Source organism: Megalobrama amblycephala, linkage group LG1 (genome assembly GCF_018812025.1).
Source record: "Megalobrama amblycephala isolate DHTTF-2021 linkage group LG1, ASM1881202v1, whole genome shotgun sequence".
In the NCBI taxonomy this organism is placed as follows: Eukaryota; Metazoa; Chordata; class Actinopteri; order Cypriniformes; family Xenocyprididae; genus Megalobrama; species Megalobrama amblycephala.
In genome coordinates, this window is record NC_063044.1 from 38651654 (window position 1) to 38673286 (window position 21633).

Below are 21633 nucleotides of genomic sequence, written 5' to 3' on the forward strand. Positions count from 1 at the left end.
TCGGGTAGGGGGGTTGCTCCTCCTCATCGGAGACCAAATCTGGAGTGGGGTCCCGGGCCCCAGACCCCTGTGCCTGAGAGCTCTCATGGACCGGGATCCATGTGCTGCTCTTTTCCTCCTCATTCGCTGATCTCTTCACTGGAACAGGGCGCCCGGTACAGGGCTGAAATGGGAACTCTTACCTCTCCTCTCTCCAAGTAATGAAAGTGTTCTCTCCCCTCACTATCAGTCATGATAAAGCGTCTGACAATGGAATCCTACAAGTTAAAAGAACAAATATGTCAAGCGAACAATTGACTGTATGGCAAGCCAATTTAACAAATATTCCTTTATACGAACTAGTAGTAAATATCGCTAGTAAATAACAGTCATGTGTCCAGTCTACTCTGCGGTAACCTGAAACTTACACTTGGCGCAATCTTTTGAAGTATTAAAATTATTCCGTTATCATAAGCCACTGCGGTATGCACATTTGCAATATTTCGATAATTTCAATATAACGTGCAGACCGAGTGACTAGTGCTTTTTTAATACTAGTAGGTAATACAATAGTGACTACTTCCCTTTCAATTACAATACTATTGAATTTTCATTAGAATTCAATATGATTAGTATTACTATATATTACATGCCCCTGCCCCTTTGATCACGAAAGTTAAAGTGCCCTTTGCGGTCGCATCGCGGTGCCCCTGTGTTCCCATTTCTCCTCCCCCGGAACGTGATTTCTACCGACAGAGACCCACAACCAACAAATAATTAGTGGGGACCTGTATCTATACATCTGTATTTGTGGAACTAATGGTCACTCTTTGATTTGTTAAACACAATCCAAAATGCACTAAACACACTACTTCATTACAGAGAAAAACAACAAATTGAATAGAAATATATAATCTTAAGCTGACCAATAAATAAATAAATAAAAACTAGGTGAATATATAATTCAGCAGCAAAAAGTATGCTAGCCTAATTCTTGAAAAAAAACTTTGCACAGTAATTTTATAAAATATAAACATGTTAATAAAAAGTTAAAATTACTATTTGTATTCTCCTCATGAAATGGAAAAAACTATTTATATTAGATTTATATTATGAATCTAAAGAATTATATAAATTTATAATAATGAAAGATTAAAAGACGTTTATTTTAAATGTATTGTGCAGCTTTTTAATGGGGCAACAAGATATGATAGATACTACAGAACAAAACAGGCTGTTAATAATCTTTCAGTGTGCAAAACCATGATAATATGAAACGCTTCAATACAGCAGCACACACCACTTATGCGCATCCCGGGTGCAGAATGATGTGCTTAAAGGGATAGTTCACCCAAAAATGAAAATTCTGTCATTTACTAAACCTCATGTTGTTCCAAACTAGTGTTAATTTCGTCAGACGAGACGAGACGAAATATGTTCGTCAACGACCTTTTTTTTCATGACTAAGACGAGACGATGACAAGACTGCACCACTGTCCAAAAACGCTGACTAAAACTAAATTAACATGCATTATTGTTGACGAAAAAAGACGAGACGAAAATGTTTTGTATAAAGATAAAAACCTAAGATAAAATCTCTCTTCATTTTCGTCTACAATCGTCTCTGCTTTTTCATCAGCTGTTACGCCTTTAAAATATTCAGAACGAGTTCGCGGCTTCGCGCTGTTGCTCAAGTTAAGCCTCGTTGAAGCCTTGTTTACACTGCATGCATGTGCGGCTCGTTAACGGCTCCGGCAAGGTGTTGTTCCGTCCTCTGCGCGATGTCAACTCAAACAAAGAAATTTCACGTATTTCAACTTCAAATCTCTTGTCGTCAGTTTCTAGTGATGTAAAATATGAGCGGGAATTTACACAGGGTGCTTATTTTGACTTTGTTTTGTATTTGAGCTGCGCATCTTGGAGGCGAGGCGCCTATCTTTAGCGAAGCGGCGCGTCGAGCCGCTTCTGGGACGCTTCTCAAACGCACCGTGGCGCGGCTGGTGTAAACACAAGCATTGACTAGAGTGGCCGTGTATCAGCTCCGGTAGCCGCGTCGCAGCCGTAACGAGCCGCACATGCGTGCAGTGTAAACGAGGCTTTACAGGTCTCATACGCCTGTGGCTGCAACACGAAACTGCTGAACACACGACAACACCCAAAGCGAACACGAGTGACGAGTGACGAGCGACGACGACATGCTAGCTTTTGAATTGTGAATTGAATTGTGTTGGTTAAAATAAAATACTCTTCAGAACAGGTTAATCATTTGTGAATGTGTCTCCTAAATCAGAAATTGAAAACCAGACACGTTTAACATTTGCATTCAACAAAAATCTTTCAACAAGTGTATTTTGTCAGGTAATTATGACATTTAACCAATGTTTGAGATATGTGAAACACTTTTTTTACTGAAATGTTTATCAGTAATAATCTCAGTAATAATGTGTTATTTTTTTAAAAAAGACTACAATTTTTTGACTAAAACTAGACTAAAATTAAAAGACTTTTAGTCGACTAAAACTTGACTAAGAAACTTTGAGTTTTCTTTTGACTAAAACTAGACTAAAATGACGAGACGTTTAGTCGACTAAAACTTGACTAACAAAAAAAGATATGTGAATGAATAAATATGACTAAAACTAACAAGGACATTTGGCACAAGACTAAGACTAAGACTAAGACTAAAAAATAGGTGACGAAATTAACACTATTCCAAACCTGTATAAATTTCTTTGTTCTGTTGAACACAAAGGAAGACATTTTGAAGAATGTGAGAAACTGAACAGTTCTGGGGCACCATTGACTACCATAGTAGTTTTTTTTTCCCACTATGGAAGTCAATGGTGTCCCAAAGTGGCCTGGATACAAACTTTCTTCAAAATATCTCCCTTTGTGTTCAAAGGAACAAAGAAATTTATACAGATTAGGAACAAATTGAGGGTGAGAAACATGATGACAGAATTTTCATTTCTGGGTGAACTAGTTCATGGAACAAAGAGTGTATATCTGCATCTAACAGTTTATTAATCATATGTTTCTTCTTACTTTTAAATTCCAGTTATTGTGCGTGTGATGCCAATTCATAGTCCTTGTGTTGTGCGATCTAACAGACACCCTGTAGCCAGCAAGATAAAGTCATTTTATGCAAATCCACAGTCCTTTATCTACATATCAAGTACTATAATGGGAATATATCATATTGGAGAGTTTTTACCATGCTAACTGTTGTGACCAAACACGACGTGCCGTTTGAGTGCTGAATGGAGAATGATTGACAGCTACAGCGGAGGGAAGACGAGTTTCCTTGAACTTAAATTTAACTTAAATGTAGGCTACACATTCTTCTGTCCCTCACATGAAGCTATGGAATGGCTTCAGATGACTTTAAATATAGTACATGAAAACATAATTGGTGCTAGTCTATTCCTTTTGCTCTATGACTCACACTTTTGCAGTATAGAGCACAATTATCAGTCGGTTAATTAAATATCGCAACAGGCCTAATTTCCGTTTAACATTGAGACAGTGGCAGGACAAACTAGAATGTGGCGGGTTAATGTATGGGAAACACGAACACTTGTAACATTAATGTTACTAGTAATGTTATAACAATTCTTATATCTCAGCTACTAGTTATTTTTTACTTGTCTTATGTATTGACTAGTCACATGGTTACAGTTCAATTTAAAATGTTACTAGTAGAACACAATATATGTAGTGAATAATTAAATTAATAGTAGTAACTATTGTAATAAGTAGTATCTAATGAACTAGGTACTAGCATTACATTTATTACTAGTGAAACAGTGATATAAAAAACTACTAGTAACTAAAAGTAACAATTTATATTAAGTACTAATAAAATAAAATAGTGAAGAGGAATTAATGTTAAATCGGCTTGCCATGCCTATTTCTCGAGATACGTGATGCGTGATGCAATAACGACAATAACGGAAATAATAGAAATAGGCAAATAGCAGAATTGATAGATAGCGGTTTTGACATGGAAAAAGAGAAAACAAGATAATAACAAGCGCTTCCTCTGCCATGTCGCAGTCAAATAAAACAGTTGTCATGCCAACTTGCTACTGTAAACAGAAGCTCGCAACGCTTGCCCCGCCTCCGAGTTCTTCTGATTGGTCCACTGTTTTGGAACTGACATTGATGAGCGGCGCTGCGTGTAAAAGTTCTTGTAACTTGACACGGCGTCTTAAAAATGTGGCGCTCATGTGTGAGACACTGCAAAAGACGCCAGACGCGAGCGTAACGGTCATGCACGTCCGTCAAACGCGTGTTTACATAGAAAAAAAATGGGAAAGTAGTGCATTGGAATAGAAAAACGCGTTCTGTGTGAACGGCCCCTTCAATTTTCTTTAAAACGACCAAATCTTCAGTGATTTATCCCAAACCATATCAGACTGTCTCAGGTTTGAAGCAAGAAAAGCCATTATCCAAAGAAAAAACTGCGAAAGGGTTTGGCGCATCTATGTTGGTCGGGATTCTCCCTTGATGTGACACGCCAAACTTCTAGGGAGCAGAACGCGGGAGCACGTGACGCCTCGTTTGGCTTTACCCGCATTACTTCACACCGGATACTCTTTTATCTCTCTTATTAAGACGGAAAATGTCTTTAGAGATGCTGAAAACATGCTTCAAGTGTAAATTAAAGGCGCTCTAAGCGATTCTGAGCGGAGTAACTTCCTGTTGACGTTCGAAGTGTTGTCAAACAAAACAGAGGCTAGCTAGACCCTAGGGATGGGCGATATGGCCTAAAAAAATTATCACGATAATTTCAGGTATTTATTGCGATAACGATACCAATGACGATAATTATATATATATACGGACGGCCTTCATATTTTTTCCGTCATTTTTTCAGCAAGAAAAATAAGAAAACAAACCATTTAAAACAAAATGAACTGGATTAGAAACTGAATTATTTAAGTATAAGTATCATAACTTTATTATCATAAATATACCTAAACTGTGTGCTTGTAATCAAACGCATAATTTTATTCTGGAGACTGAACTCGCGCTCTGCTGCCACACTGGAGCGCGCTCACCACCTACTGGGCAGGGGTGGGAATTACATTTACAAGCTACATCAGCCTCAGTAATCTGACGGACGGCCTTCATATTTTTTCCGTCATTGCTAAAAAACAACAACAGTTAACGCGACCTCATATATATATATATATATATATATATATATATATATATATAAAATATATATAAAAAATATATAATGTCGCGCGATTGTCATGCCGACCGTAACAGCCCTAACTGTATCAAAAAGTAACAATCCTAACTATGTCTTCAGATAGTTTACAAAATATATCTGACGCAGCTCTCCGTGTACGCGCTTCGGATGAGTACACATAAATCTCCTCACAGCGCGCGCAAGTTCTCTTTTGCGTCTTACAGTTGAATGTTTAAAGTGGCAACTGGCAAGGTTTAAATGAGTTTAGTTTAAACAGTAGCAATGTGAGATGTTCAGGTCTCACCTGCACTCGCGCGCTATCAAAACCCGGGTGATGATGGCGTGAATGACATACGGCTCATTCATTGAACATTTGTTTATAGTGATTACCGTAGTTTGCTCCACATCTGATTTTCTATAACCAAACCAGTTCCAAATTGTGAAGGGAACTCTTCGCTTAACAACAAGCTGCTCCTCAGCCTCACGTCTTTCGTCATGCTTGTTTTAACTCCACACATGAACAGTGAATCGGTCGCGCACGAAATAAGTCAACAACTAGACTTATCGTAATTATCGCGAGGAGACAAATTTGTATCATGAGGAGAATTTTCAACGGTATTTATCGCAAACGATAATATCGCCCATCCCTACTAGACCCTCCCTCCTACTCCTCCTGAGGGCTGTTTCATAAAAGATGCTAAGAAAAGCGAGGAGAAATTAAACTCCAAAACCTGACTTGAATTAACCTAACAAATAAGTTTGGGCTAAAACAGTTTCATAAAAGGGATTTGAAGTTCACGCAGTCCCGCTTATTCGATCCAGGTTTACCTAGTCAAGATAATTTCGCGTGCACGGTTTTCTTAAGCAGCCCTAGAGGTCGATCATGGATCAAATCGATCCACCATAGGAAATGGCATACATTTTGTGCTATTTTATGCGTTTTAGACATGGTGTTTTCCTCAGTGCATAACTTACTTTTCACAAGTTTATTCTCCATCTGTAAATGTTAGAAAGTCATGCAAATATTTCCATTTTGCGGCTAAACTTCACAGTGAACGAGCGCTGCTACGAGCATGCGCGCTAAACAGACGGAATGCAATAGAAGCGCAATAATTCTAAAATATACATTTCGCTAAAATATTTGATGTTGGACAATAAATGTGCCTTATGTACACTTTCAAACCTACAAGTAAGTGTATTTTTATGATAGTAACTGTAAATGGACTATTGTAATGCGGTAAATCAATATACTTTGGGACAATTAGGCCTACTGAGTTTAGATTCATCTTACCAATTAAAATTTAGTCTGTGCATATTTATTTTAATTTTTAATTTTGTGATTTTAATTTCTGCTCTTCTAATAACCATAAAGAGTACTACTGCCAAACAAAACCAGAGAGAAATGTACTCATATATTTTAAAACAATCTAATTAAATATTGGGCACAAGACATTTAGCCAGTAAGAAAGGAAAACCTGTAGGTTTTACACACACACACACATATATGTATATACATATATATATATATATAATTCAGGTTGATTAGGACACTTTTTCCCAGTCATTTCAATAGCAAAAAGTGTCCTAATCAACCTGAATTCCATATATATATATATATATATATATATATATATATATATATATATATATATATATATATATAAATAACCAGAGTATAGATTAAATATGGGCCTTGGAAAAGGCTAGCTGACTTTATTGTGCTTTGACTACAGTGGGTAGTTTCAGTGTGGACAACAACCATGCATGTCACTTCTGCAGGCCACATCTTACTCAGACACTCTTTTCATAGCTTTTGCTGGCTCTGAAACACTCACTTGGTATTTCTCCTGCTCTTTGTCTAGCAAAATAATCACTCATCACTTAATGAAAGATTACAAATGAAGGCCTGATTGTTTCAGGGGCCTTGTCACAGGTTTATTGATTTTGAATTTCTGTGTTACTTTTGCTATATTTTCACACTTAAAACAATGATCTGGTAATCCTCTTGTATTCTTCTGTGCTAAGAAATAAGGTTTACGGACAGTTCTCTCCCAATTGCTTCCATTGTTGTCAGCATTAAGTCTGAGAATGATTCAGTGGGCTATATAACACTTAATTTTTAAGAAATTACTTCTCTTTAAATGTTTTGTTTCTCATCATACTTACCTTTTAATAAAAAAAATGCCTTAAACTTACACCAATATATATTTTTTTTATTTAGCACTATTTAGTAAATGTGTGTATTATACATATATATATATATACGAGGGCTTGGAACCAGAGGGGCGTAAGTGGCATTTTGGGCGAAAATGAGTTCTATATATCAAATTAAAGGTCTTGATGAGCTCTATCTAGTTGTGCCAAAAAGACGCATCAGAAATCGACCTGTATTGAATAAAGCAACAAAACAACAAAGACCTAACACAAAAGTTTGAGCATTGTTTGGAGCCAGAGGGGCGTATGTCCACTTACGCCCTTCTGGCTCTAAAAAATACATGTATGGCCTACACATTGTTTGGAGCCAGAAGGGCGCAAGTCCACTTACGCCCTTCTAGCTCTGAACAATACAAGAGCCTACAGTATTTTTCAGGGCCAGAAGGGCGTAAGTGTGTGGTGCCCCTAAACAGCACTAGCTAAAATGGCTGACACGCATGCTGCACACATGGAACTGTCTGAGGCAGAACAAATTTTGATGAATATAATGAAGCAAACGGATGAATCTTGTGAAGAAGTGACAGATGAAGAGATGTTTTTGTATGCTGCTCCTCACCTGAGTGTTGGAGGTAAGACACATGCATTGATAGTCTAGCCTTGTTAGCCTAGCCTAGCATGCTAATACCTTTGTCTTGGTCTAATCTGGCTAACTGTGATTTAAAGTAGCCTAATATTCTGGCATAGACTATTGGGTAACACTTTATACTTGATTTACAAGCATATCTATAATGTGTTTAATAAATGTATTTTCATACCTTATTAATGATCAATTTATCATTTCTAAATGAAGTATAGCATTATTTACACACCAATTATTTAGGAGTTGTCAGATAAGATCACTTAGAAATTGTAAGTAAATGATTAATAAACTATTTAAATGTACATTCATACATCTTATTATTCAGACATATAGTAATAGTTGCTTGGTGTGTTAATAATGATTTATTATGTATTTCTACTGTAATTAAGGGTTAATTCAGGTAGTTATAAAGCATTTAGTAGTGGTCAGTGAACTATTTTGTGAGCTCATCTAAAGTGAGGACTAGTTATGCCTTGTACTAGTTATGCCTTGTCATTAATCACTATTAATGATTAATAGTGTGCAGTTATTATAAAGTGTTACCGAATATTCTTTTAAACATTCACAGTCAACTTAACTCTAACCCTGAACTACTAGATTCAGGGAATTCATGTAGGATATTAATACATACTGTATGTAAATTATAAAGGGACAGAGCTGAATGAGGTGAGGGAGAGAGATCGGCTTAAGGAAAACATGGAGACAGCACATGATGGAGAAAGTGAGTTCTGACTTGCACTTTTTGAACATTAAGCATAACCTAATTTAACCCTTAATCATTCAGTTCATGTAGGATAATGGTATGTTATCTGTTAGCAAGAATCTGTTGCAGGCCCAGGCTCAGTAGGCCTATATATATATATATATATATCATATTTTATAAACAGTACTACCAATATAGGATAATGGTAAATATTAATGATTAATCGTTTAGGGACACAACCACATGAGATTGGAGAGAGAGACACGCACATGGAAACAGCACAAGATGGAGGGAGAGAGACAGACAGGGCAAGAGATCATGCAATTGATGAGGGACACACAGAGACAGAAGAAGCTCTAGGGAGTGAGACAGTTATTGTGCTTGAAGTTGTTCAGGAGGGAGAGGCAGACAATGGACAGGAGGAGGATGCCAACACACAAAGAGGGAGAAAAAGACAGATAAATGTTGACAACTAGAAAAAGAACAAACGCAAGAGGTTAAGAAATTCTGGCCAAAGCTACATGAATTCACATGGCATTCAGTTCCCAAGAAGGAGGATGAGGGAGAAGAACTGTGCCTCCTGTCGCTACAAATGCAATGAAAAATTCCCTGAGGAAGTGAGGGAAAAAGTATTTGAATATTATTGGGAGATGGGAGATGCAGCGAGGCAGAAAGACTTCATTGTCAATCATGTTGTCAAAAGAGAGAAAATAAACAGGGAAACAATCTCAAGAAGAAATCATACATTTGAGTATTATTTAACCTCAGAGAGAAGACAGATTAGGGTATGCAAGGACTTTTTTTTGAAGACCCTTGATGTGTCAGAGAAATTTGCACGGTCTGCAGGCAGCCATGCCTCTAGTGAATTGGGAATTACCCCTTCAAGCAAGAAAGGGCGGCATGCAACTCAAAACAAAGTCCCTGAGAGTAGCAAAGATAAAATACGAGAGCATATCGATTCTTTCCCAAAACTTGAATCCCACTACTCCAGGAAAGATACAAACAAGCTCTACTTGGAAGGATCTCTGAATCTGCCAAAAATGTATGCACTGCATAAAGAGAAATGCGAACAGGAGTGGAACAAAGTCTTTATAGAACAGTGTTTGACAATGAGTTCAATCTTGCCTTTCACACTCCGAAGAAAGATGCATGTAAATACTGTGAGTGGTACCAACGTTTAGAAGACAGTGAGAAGACAAATCACAAGAATGAGTATGATGCTCACCAGTTAAGAAAGACCCAGGCCAGAGAACAAAAAGAAAATGATAAAAAGAAAGCAAAAGAGAATGAGTCATACAAGGCTGTCACTTTTGACCTAGAACAAGTGTTGACCACTCCCTGGAGCAACGTAAGTTGCCTGTTCTACTCACGCAAGCTAAGTACGTACAACCTCACTGTGTATGAATTAGACAGTAAAGATGTCAAGTGTTACATGTGGCATGAGGGGGAAGGAGGCCGTGGATCTTCAGAGATTAGCACATGTGTTTACAAGTACCTTAAAGAACTTAGTCCACATGTAAAACATGCAGTTCTTTATTCAGATACTTGTGGTGGACAGAACAGGAATGCTGCCTTTAGCACGATGTGCCTGCGTGCTGTCAGCTCACTGTCCCTCTCCACTATTGACCATAAATACATGGAGTCTGGTCACAGCCAGATGGAGTGTGATAGTGTGCATGCTGCAGTGGAAACTGCAAGAAGAAAAGTTTCTATTTACTCCCCTGATGGCTACTTCACACTTGTGAGAATGGCAAGAAGGAACGACCCATACAGTGTACATGAACTTGAACACAAGGACTTTCTGGACTTCAAGTCCCTCTCCAACCACATACTCAAAAACAGAACAAAAGATGAGGAGGGACAATCAGTTCATTGGCAGAAGATTAAATGGTTCCGCTACACGAAAGATGAACCAAACACAATCTTCTTCAAGTATGATTTCACCGCCCCAAACTTCCGAAAACTGACGGTGGCACAACAGGCAACAAGAGGCACCAGAACCACACACCCCAGCTCATTGTATGAAAGTCCTCCAGGGATCAGTGCCTTAAAGAAAAAAGACCTACTCACCCTGTGCACCAATGGGAGTATTCCCCACTGTTATGCAGAGTTCTATAACACTCTGACAGTGGGCAGTGAGTGAACTTTTTAGTTCAACTAAAGTGAACTAAAAAGTGAAATGTGTAATAAACAAGAGAAATTAAACTGTTTGAAATTAAATGTTAAACTGTTTGACATGAATGTGAACTCATAAATGAGAACTGAAATTAAACGGTTAGAAATGAAATGTTAAACAGTTTGAAATGATGAAATTAAATGACTATGTATACAGTATTTTAAATAAAATGAAAAGTTATGAAGTTAGAGTGTTTTTAACCAATGTTTTTACCAATCATTTCTGCAGTGATCAGCAGATACGCCCTATTTTTCTTTAGAAGAAATGGAAATGTTTGGTGCCAAAAAGGCGTATTTGATGTTCTTGCCATATTTTCAAGATTTTGCAAGGTTTTATAATATGTTCATTGTGTTAATATGCCATAATATGTTCACTTAAGAACTTACTCGTATAAGTATGTATGTGGTTGCAGTGTTGTGGTTGAAGGTTAATAAATACAGTTGATTGAAGTGTGGTCAAAATTTTGTTTTGGCTCTCCTGTAAAGTTTGTCAAATGCCACTTACGCCCCTCTGGTTCCAAGCCCTCACACATAATAATATACACATAATATACACACACACATATATATATGTTAATAAAGTCAAATAATTGTATGTGAGAGAGTCAGCTGTGATATCATTGCGTTCCTATTGGTCAGTGTTAGAGGAGCTCAGCTTAGCCTGACAGTTAGCCTGCTCCAGACCAGGGGTGCGTTTCCCGAAAGCATCATTGGTGAACTATGGTCGCAAGTCCCATTGAACTCTATTGGTAACGACGGAACTTACGACCATAGTTCGCTTTGGGAAACGCACCCCAGGCTAGTTTCCCAGCATAAGCTGCCAGGGTAACTGAGTTTGAACTAATTTAAGTTTTATGTTTTATGAAACAGAATTCGCTGACAACAAGTCTGACCAGGCCTGGACTGGTAATCTGGCATACCGGGCAAATGCCCGGTGGGCCGATGCACTTGAGGGCGGGGCCGCTATATGATATGATTTTTTTTAATAAACATAAAAATTGGCCAACGACCGGCCCATAAAGCAGGGACAGCGGCCCATTGGTTCATTTTCCATACTGACACTGGGCTGGCCCAATCACATCTCTTAACAGACTCCAGCCCGTCCCCTCTGTTTCGCCAGAACATCTTTGGATTAGGAGGATGGAGAAACAAAAGCGCAAGTGCAAGGGGGGTGCGGAGAAGTTGCGGGCAAAAAAATCAAAAAATTTAGAGGTTGATGCCTCAACGTGCAAAAATTACTGGCATGTTTAGTGCGGTTACTGTAGCTTCAGTTTCCAAACCTACAGTACCTGACGTGCAAAAACAGGTGAACATAGAAGAACATGGAGGAGACACCTGTAAGGCAGAGGAGCAGCAGGTGTCTGACAGTGAAGCCAATGAGGGACAGAGTAAGCAGGAGAGTATAATAGAAGCGGTAAGCAGGGTAGTTACATGATTAACAGCGAGGGACTCATGATGCGACGACGACGACGATGATGTTTAAATGAATGAATATTATAAGACAACATAATCGTCGTCGTTATTATAAAGTCAGACTGTCACCTACTGCACTGGTCACTCAGTCAGCTAAAGTCAAATAGCACAGCAAAAGTTATTTTGCACTGTTTTTTGTAGTTAGCAGTGCCCTTGTAGCTATCAGAGTTCACTTATGCAGTAACGGCCTTTCTCATAGAAAAACCTGAAATGATGCAATTTGATTTTTCAAAAAAAAAAATTCAGGTTATTATTATAATGTAATATTACTGACGATGTGTTTATTTCACAACGAGACTATAGGTGTCTATTTATAGCTGTTAGTCGTGATGATGGTCTACTAGATCTCACTTTTCAGCTATAAAAAGTTATGTTTTGTAGCTCTTGTACCCTATTACTCTGGTATGAACACTTGGTTGTTTATGGCAAGTGAATAACATGAATATCATTTTATTAGGACGTTTTTTGTGAGTAATTTGGTAGTATAGTTTTCTTTTTCATTGTTTTTAATGGGGAGTATCTAAACAATGAGAGGTAAATGTTTGACACTTAAACAGGGGTTTGTGCTCTTTAAAACAAAGTATATTTGTAATTGTAAATTATAGTTTTTCTGCTGTCTGTTTCATTGGAAATTTTTTTTTTTTTAATTCTTTATAGAATTATCAGTATTCTACATCCACGTTCTAAGGGTTAACTAGCTTTTATATCATGGAGCACATTGTCTATCTAGAAATCCTACTCTTACTAAGTGTACTTTTAATAACTCTACCAATTAATTGTAATACTCTGGTGGGTGGTGTCCGACCGATTGTGGTGGGCCGGTCTGAGCAAAAATGCCAGGGCCATTTTTTTGTCCCAGTCCAGCCCTGAGTCTGACTAAGTAAAATAAGCCTGGCTTGTTTTCTAATCTTGTTTTATGAAACAGCCCTCCGGCCCTCCCCTCCGTGCTTCCTGAAACAGTCATGAACGCGCATTTAAAATGTAAGTAGCTTGCGTATTGACGCTACTTGTCGGTTATTGGCTGGAGCATGTTTATTATGTTAAGTGGTCCAGGCTGCACCAGTTTGTTTTTATTGCAGTTTTCGGAGCTTGTGGCGACTACAGAGACCGCGTTTTTTTTTACAGTGTGTTCAGGGGACAGGCAGCTAGCGCATAGTGAGGAGATGTTTGCGGTATGTGACCAAAAAAAAATTGGGCCTAAAAACGCGTCAAATCGCTTAGAGCGCCTTTAACTCTTGTCTTGGCCAATTAAAATTCATAAGAATCCAAGGCTATTCACTGAATAATCTGACTAAAATTACTGAAAAGAATAATTGTAATATATGCGTAAAGAAATGATTTCGGATGACTCTGTTCAACATGTTCAGAGATAAGTTACTCACCTATATTTAGGAGCAATCCTCTGATTCTCAGAAAATGCGTGTTTTTCCTTGCCAGCCACTCACGTCGTGTAAACACCGTCAGATAGGCTCTAAAAATGAAGACAAAAATTACAAAATACAAATACAAAAATTTGACAAATGTAACTAACGGATGGCATCAAAATGATTTTCAGCTCCATTTATTGAACTGACATCGCCGAAAATTTGATGTTGGTGACAAATCAAGTAACAGCCTCTATTTACATCACATCACACATAACATTAGTTATTTTGTTGTTTTTCTAGAAAGACAGAAATATTCTTTCACACAACTGGTTGAACTCAGTTTAGCATCTAAATGATGTAATTTGACCCGAATGACTGAAGTAAGTGATACACTAACGCAGAGTTTGATATAAAATTTGATGAATTTAACGAACCTTATCTGTAAATGGTAGATTCTAGCGATCCTCTGTGTTGTGTGAGGATGCGCCGCAGTTGTCATGGTAACTCTAATCTCTCAGCTGCCACCCAGAATTTAGAAAATGCAGCTGAGGCCTATTTCACAAAATGGCGGCCGAGAACGGAAGTAGTTTCTTCCGGTCGCGCCGACGCCCACTACGATCAGTGAAAGCGCTTCCAGAAAAATAGCGGAGACTAAAAGTAGTCAGTCTTGTAGCGTGCCTTTGTGTTACAACTCAAAGAAGAAACAACCCTACTTGTCGTTTCACGGCTTTCCGAGCGATGAAAATGTGAAAAAGCGTTGGATTTGGGCTGTACGAAGAGATGAGGGGACGTCATTGCACTTCACAGAGGATGAAGTCCGCGTCCATCCTTAGTCCGGTCGTAAATACCTTACACCGCAGGCTGTGCCTTCCAGGTTTTCTTGGAACAATTGGGGAGATGTTAAATCACGCCAGACACGGACGGCAAAAAGAGGTGTCCGTGGTGAGCTGGAGGAAGTAGATGTTGAAATGGAGACTGTTGATACGGCGCTACTGGTGCACGATTACGACAGCCGCGCTCCCGCGGGTGAGTGTACCATGTTGTTAGCTAAATAACTACAATACAATAGTAGATAATTATTAATTAAATAGAAAGTATACAATTTTATTATATATACAATTAAGATCGCAGTTATCCTAACAGTGTTGAGCATGTTAGTGAGGTGAATGTGGTATTAAATTATTACTGTCTGCTGTAGATTTATGACTGGTAATTTGTACTCTTTTCTAATAATAATTATTATTTTAATTTTCTCATTTTTAATCGTTATACTGCTCTCTGTGGCTTGGCTCAGTGGTTCTCAACCACTTTGCTGGAGCCCTCCAGCACTGTACATGTAACGTTAGCATGATTTTTTTTGTCTGACACACCGACCTGAATCATGTGTATTTGATTAAGGAGACATGCAAGATGGGCAGTGTTGGGGAACGTCACACAAGGAACACTCACATACATGAGAGGGACAGAAATCAGCAAAGACCATTAAAGTTATTAATAAATGTACAACAATGGAGACAATACAATAATCAAATTCCATAAAATACAGCAAATTCAGATTTTTAATTATGGCATGTAAGAATATTGGGGTGAATAAAGAATTTATAGTGGTGTTTAAACAATTATATAACTGCATAAATCTGTAATAGTAATTGACCCATTTTTTTCATTAGAAAGTTTCCTCTAATGATAAAGTGTCATGTTTTAAAAAATATTTTTAAAAGTTTTATTTTTTTTCTCTTTAATTAGGTGCTCTTGATGAGGCACTAGAAAAAATAAAGGAACTGGAAGAACTGGTGTCAAGCCTTACCATCTCACGAGCTTTGCTGGAGCGATGGTGTGTTTCTGATGAAGACTTCAGATACTTCACAAGGTTCTCAAACAAAAACATCTTTTTTATTTTCTGGAGATCAATTGAGCCCTCTGCATCCAGGATTGTGTACTGGTCCAAAGCCAAGTGGATTGGACTTTCAACGGTAGAGAAAGAGGTTGTGAAGCCAAGCCCCCAGCGCAAGATGCAGCTCATTGATGAGTTTTTCATGTTTTGCTTGCAAGTCGCTGTTGGCCTTAGAGAGGGTGTTTTGGCCGAGATTTTTCAAGTGAGCACTTCTACAGTGAGTCGCATTACCATCACATGGTCAAACTACCTGTACCTTGTGTTGGGATCGGTTCAAATCTGGATGACCCGGGAGCAGGTGAGGTCGAACAATGCCTGTGAAATTTCAGCAGTACTGCCCAAATGTAAGGGTCATTATTGACTGCACAGAGTTCAGATGTGAGAGCCCAGAGGCAATTACCCTCCACTCTGAAACATTCTCAACCTACAAGAGCTATACCACCTTCAAAGCTTTAATTAGAGTGGCACCCTGTGGTGCAATCACATTTGCATCCAAGTTATTCACTGGCTCTATCTCTGACAAGGAGTTGACAAGGCAGTCAGGGATTTTGAACTTACTGGAGCCAGGTGACGAGGTTATGGCAGATAAGGGCTTCCTCATTGGAAAGTTTTTAGAGGATTTTAAAGCAAAATGAATCATCCCCCCTTTCAAGCACAGTGACCAGTTTAGCAGAGAGGAAACTGAGAGAACCCAGGCCATTGCCAGACCCCGCATCCTTGTTGAACGTGCAATTAGACGAGTAAAAGAGTACCACATTTGGGATTCTCCGGTTCCTCTCACTTTAGCAGGCACTGTCAATCAGATGTGGTCCTGCTGTTGCATGATGGCAAATTACCAGGGTCCTTTAGATCTTGAAGGTGGGATGAAATACTGGATAGAGTGAACATGCTGTCAGCCTGCTATATTTCATTCATTGCAGCCAAATCTGGTGCTATGTGTCATCCTCGTATCCTTGTCACCCAGTGCCATCATTCTCACCTACTTACCTGCCAGTAACATTGGCCACTTCCTCCTCATCTATAGCCAATAACATCGGCCGCTTCCTCCTCATCTATAGCCAATAACATCGGCCGCTTCCTCCTCATCTATAGCCAATAACATGGGCCACTTCCTCCTCATCTATAGCCAGTAACATTGATCTTTTTATCAACTGTGTGTGTAAAATATACCATAAAAATCTTCAGTCAACCTCATCCCTTGCTAGGAAAGTAATTTCTCTAATTTTCATCTTCTCTTTATTTTGTATTTTGGTCAATATTTTTATTAATTGTGGTCACATAGAACTTAGCATTAATACATCACCTACACACATTTTATGACAGACAGATTATCTCTTAATTTCCTTTAACAGAACCAGAGCTTGTCCTGAGCTAGCCTACTTTGTGACACTGTGGTCTATCTTCTGGTAAGTTTGTTTTTGTTACCCTTTTCAGACAGGGTTTTAAGTTATTATATGTATGACATTTTACCTTTTTCTTTTTTATCAATATTATTTTTAAATTTTAACATGTAAACTAACTCTGTTTTGACCTGCAACTTTCAGATTTTGAACACATTGACTGACTTCTCATCTTTCCAGTTTGGGAAATGTATGTTGCAACAATATATTTTTAATGTTCAAAAATAAAGATCTGAATAACACATAACATAAATCTTAATCTAAATTGAATAATAACAAATTATATTTAAATCTTAAAGTCTACTACCATAAACAATTAAATGAACTGTGACTAATCAGCTGATTTTTCTTCTGAACATAACTATATAACAGTGAATAATAACATCATTGGTTTGTCACCTTTTCTTGCCTATTTTCTCCCTAGCAAAACATGAATGTATGTGCCAAAGTAGAATTCATCAGCTTTAGCCTTGATTTCTTGGATCAGTACATCATCTCTCCACACTCTCTCTACAGTAAAGTCACCCCTAGTATCTGTCACCAGATCACACCAAACTAAGCCAGTGACCATCAGCTGACCCTGAACTTGCCAGTGGTAAGTGTGTTTTTTTTCTTTAGCTTTGATTGGCCCCCAACAAACTCAATATGTGATGCCTCTCCAATGTCTTCCACATCAGGGCATTTAACCTCTACCAGGCCATAGGGAGGTTCTTCATTTGGGTCCACCACTTTGCCATCTGGACTGGCACCAAGATGTGGAGCATGGGGGTGGATGATGAGACCGCATGGGAGGACATTGACATTGGCATCATGAAGAACCTCTGGCTCAAGTTCCACTCCTCTACGCATTGCCTTGGTCTGGGGGGCACCTTTAATGATCCGTCCAGCAAGCGTCTTCGCAGTGGTTTCAGATCTTACGTGAGCTGCTTCATAAAACTTACTTGCTGTAAGCCGTAGACGGCACATGCTTACCCAGAGGGGGCTTTTGGACTGATCCCGTGTTCCCTCCTCAATGATCCCTGACATCTCAGGTGTCACCTCCAGACTCTGCATATGCAGGAGTTCAGCCCAGCTGCCAGGGACAAAATTGTACTGTGGGAGTGTGTATTGTGGGACAGGTAATGGGGGGAATTGTGGAGCATTTGGATGCTTAACCACATCCTTTGGCAGCACAGCAGGACACTGGTAGGAAAGCAGTGAACCTTTGGGGACCTCCAAACTTTGACACCATTGTTACAGCAGACATCCCATCGACAATCTTAGCTATTAGCGGCTGTGGTCTAAGAGAAATGAGGGATGCTGCTCCAGCAAGGACATCATCATCAGAAGGTGTGTGTTATTAGTATATGGAGATTACCTCCATATGCTTTGTACAGGGTTGACTGCACACTGCTCCTGCCAGAGGCTTTCGGCTTACGCACCACAAGTTCATCCACCGGTTCAGGAGTTATGCCCTGACAAAACATTTATATATTTTTACTGGAAGATCGTAACTTTATTTGCACATTAGCCACTTTACATTTATTTTTATTTATTACTGCTTTATTATTAACTGTTGTTAAATTAAATCTGTTTGAAGGATGAGGAGTTTTCTTTTCTTTTTTTCTTTTACCTGGGTGCGGGGCCTATGCCAGGACTGCTGCTCGCTTGTGCATGCAAGGGCAGCCGGAACATTCTTGGTGCCTAGCGTACTAAAATGTGCTGTCTGATACATTAATGCAACCAGATGGTTGCACAAATTTCTCCCAGCAGCACATGAGCATGTATATGCTGTCGGTTCAGGTGGGGTGATGGTTTCAAGTGTGATCTGAAGAACGTGATAGAAAGACTTTTAATTATTTCACATCTATTTAACCCTTGTGTGCTGTTCATTTAGGAAGTGCATTGAACTGTTTAACTGGTATAATATGATTTTGTAACTAAATTTTATATAATTTAACATGTAATATCAATCCTTTATTTTTTAGTCCGGTAATGCAGCGAGATGGAAACAGGGACTCACCGACTGATTCTAATGGCGGGATTGAAATGGTCCAGTCGTGGCAGCATCTAGATTCTTCCTCTGTTGGCAATGGTTGGCATTTGCCACATGTGCACCACCACGTCTCGTTAGATCTTCGTCTGCCTGATGCTGGAGAGGTGTGTGTCGCCGCAGCAGTCTCTTCCATCTGCCTAATTTCTTCCTCTGTGTATTCCGGTTCAAAAGGTAGGGCAGGCGAAAAACCTCATCTTCTCCTCCTCCGACATTGTTGTTTTACCTTTTTTTGTAAACGGCGTTTGACTTAGTATTTGCACGTTTAAGTTGTAAACACTGAATCTGTACTTCCGCCTATATCAAGCGTGACCTTTTCAACGTAATTGCGTATTACGTGACGTCACGAACGCGCATCCGAGAACAGAGCAAGGAGAACATTTGTGCTTATAAAACTTTAATTTTTTTTTTATTTTATTTTTAAAAAATGACTGATCGTTTCGCTAGATAAGACCCTTATTCATCGTCTGGTATCGTTTAAAGCCCTTTGAAGCTGCACTGAAACTGTCTTTAGGACGTTGAACCGTCTGGTGCCCATTCAAGCCCATTGTATGGAGAAAAATCCTGGAATGTTTTCATCAAAAACCTTAATTTCTTTTCGACTGAAGAAAGAAGGACATGGACATCTTGGATGACATGGGGGTGAGTAAATTATAAGCAAAAGTTTATTTAAAAGTGAACTAATCCTTTAAGCAAGTCACAGTTCTCATGCAATATGGGGAGGAAGAAAGATCTTTCTGAAGATGAAAAGCATGAAATGGTGCAATGTTGTGCAAAAGGCATGAAAACAACTAATATTGTGTGAAACTGAATGGAGATTATCGGATTATCCTAAGATTTGTGAGTGATTTAGAGCACAGCAGAAATCAGTCAGATAAAGGCTTATTAATGAAAGTTCCTATCAAAAAAATGTATTGTATTAAAAGGGCAGCTATAAAAAAAAGCCAGTGTTGAGCAGCAAACAGGTATTTGAAGCTGCTGGTGTCTCTGGAGTCTTGAGAACCTCACCATGCAGGCTGGCAGTTGTGCGTAAAGATGCATTTTAGACACCACTAACCAAACCTAACAAAGAGAAACATTTACAGTGGGTGTAGAAATACATTTTCAAACATTTTTATTGCTGTGGTGTTTTTTGCGGCATGGGATAGTGCATAGTGCATTGTACAATAGTACATTTTACTATGCAGTATCCTCCTTTTTATACCATAGCTGAAAATGGCCAGTTATGAACTCCACATATCTTGCAAAAGTAATTTTAATACCCAGGCCAAATCATCACCCACCAGCTCCTTGCTGACGTCGCAGTCTTGTTGGAATGTGGTGGCCATTCACCAACCATCCAGAAAACCATCCATTTAGACCATCCATTGTAGTACGGCATTAGTCAGTGAATAAAACTATTTAAAAATGAGTCTTCATGTATTTCTAAACCCACTGTAAATGTTTCTCTTTGTGAGGTTTGGTTTGGAATGGCTGAAATGCATCTTTACGCACAACTGCCAGCCAGCATGGAGAGCTTCTTGAGACTCCAGAGGCACCAGCAGCTTCAAATACCTGTTTGCTGCTCAACACTGGCTTTTTTTTTATAGCTGCCCTTTTAATACAATTAATTTTTTGTTTATAGGAACTTTCCTCAATAAGCCTTTATCTGACAGAGTTCTGCTGTGCTCTAAATCACTCACAAATCTTAATTTGATAATCTCCATTAAGTTTCACACAATATTAGTTGTTTTCATGCCTTTTGCACAACATTGCACCATTTCATACTTTTCATCTTCAAAAAGATCTTTCTTCCTCCCCATATTGCATGAGAACTGTGACTTGCTTAATAATGTGGAACAACCTCTAAGTAGGGTTTCCATAGATCTGGCAAATTATTTTGTCTGAGATTGATACCAGTTATCTAAAAAGACATGGATAAATAAATGAAACATTTTCTTAGAAAAACTAAAATCTGAATGTTTATTGTACAGAAATCCTACTGATTTGTCTCTTGCATAATAATTTGGAACGCAGTGTACTTAGCAAAAAAGAAAGAAAAAAAAGAGCAAGAAATGTCTTCCCACTTTCAACTGCTGAAAGCAAATTTCTTAAAATGGGTAAATATTTGTATGAACACAAAAAGATTAAACAACTGAGACATAAACTGGATACATTTGACGAACACTAATGGAACGGGTCCCTGATCAAAAGGGTCAATATAGCACTCAGTATCTGGTGTGGCCACCACTTGCTTTAAGTTCTGCATCTCATCTTCATGGATTGCACCAGATTTGCCAGTTCTTGCTGTGACGTGTTACTCCACTCTTTCACCAAGGCACTTGCAATTTCTCGAACATGTCTGAGGGGACACGATGGTTACATGCTGCAATGATGATCGTCTGTCCTTCCTGTCTCTCTGTAGAGATGTAGGCGTCTTACATTACGGACATTGCAGTTTATTGCTCTGGACACATCTGCAGTCCTCATGCCTCCCTGCAGCAGGTCTATGGCATGTTCACACCTGTAGGTGGTCAGGGACCCTGGGCATCTTTCTTCTGGTGTTCTTCAGAGTCAGTAGAAAGGTCTCTTTAATGTGCTAAGTTATTGTAAAGATTATGTTAATAGTCGACTGCC

At 38.7% G+C, this 21633-nt stretch overlaps 1 protein-coding gene across 5 annotated transcripts in view; it reads right to left on the reverse strand.

Annotated features, from left to right (window-relative positions):
* LOC125269172 (voltage-dependent T-type calcium channel subunit alpha-1H-like) overlaps positions 1-21633 on the reverse strand; it is a 42684-nt gene that overhangs the window by 14639 nt on the left and 6412 nt on the right. The window contains exons 1-3 of one of the 5 annotated variants that reach the window (XM_048191999.1): positions 3194-3665; positions 3025-3094; positions 183-257 (exon numbers count right to left, since the gene is read on the reverse strand). In XM_048191999.1, the coding sequence (XP_048047956.1) occupies positions 183-257; positions 3025-3063 (114 nt within the window). In that variant the 5' untranslated portion in view covers positions 3064-3094; positions 3194-3665. Of the gene's footprint in view, positions 1-182; positions 258-3024; positions 3095-3193; positions 3666-13706; positions 13796-14125; positions 14263-14404; positions 14673-21633 lie in introns of those variants that run through there. The other 4 variants (XM_048192019.1, XM_048192015.1, XM_048192008.1 and 1 more) reach the window with 4 other exon arrangements.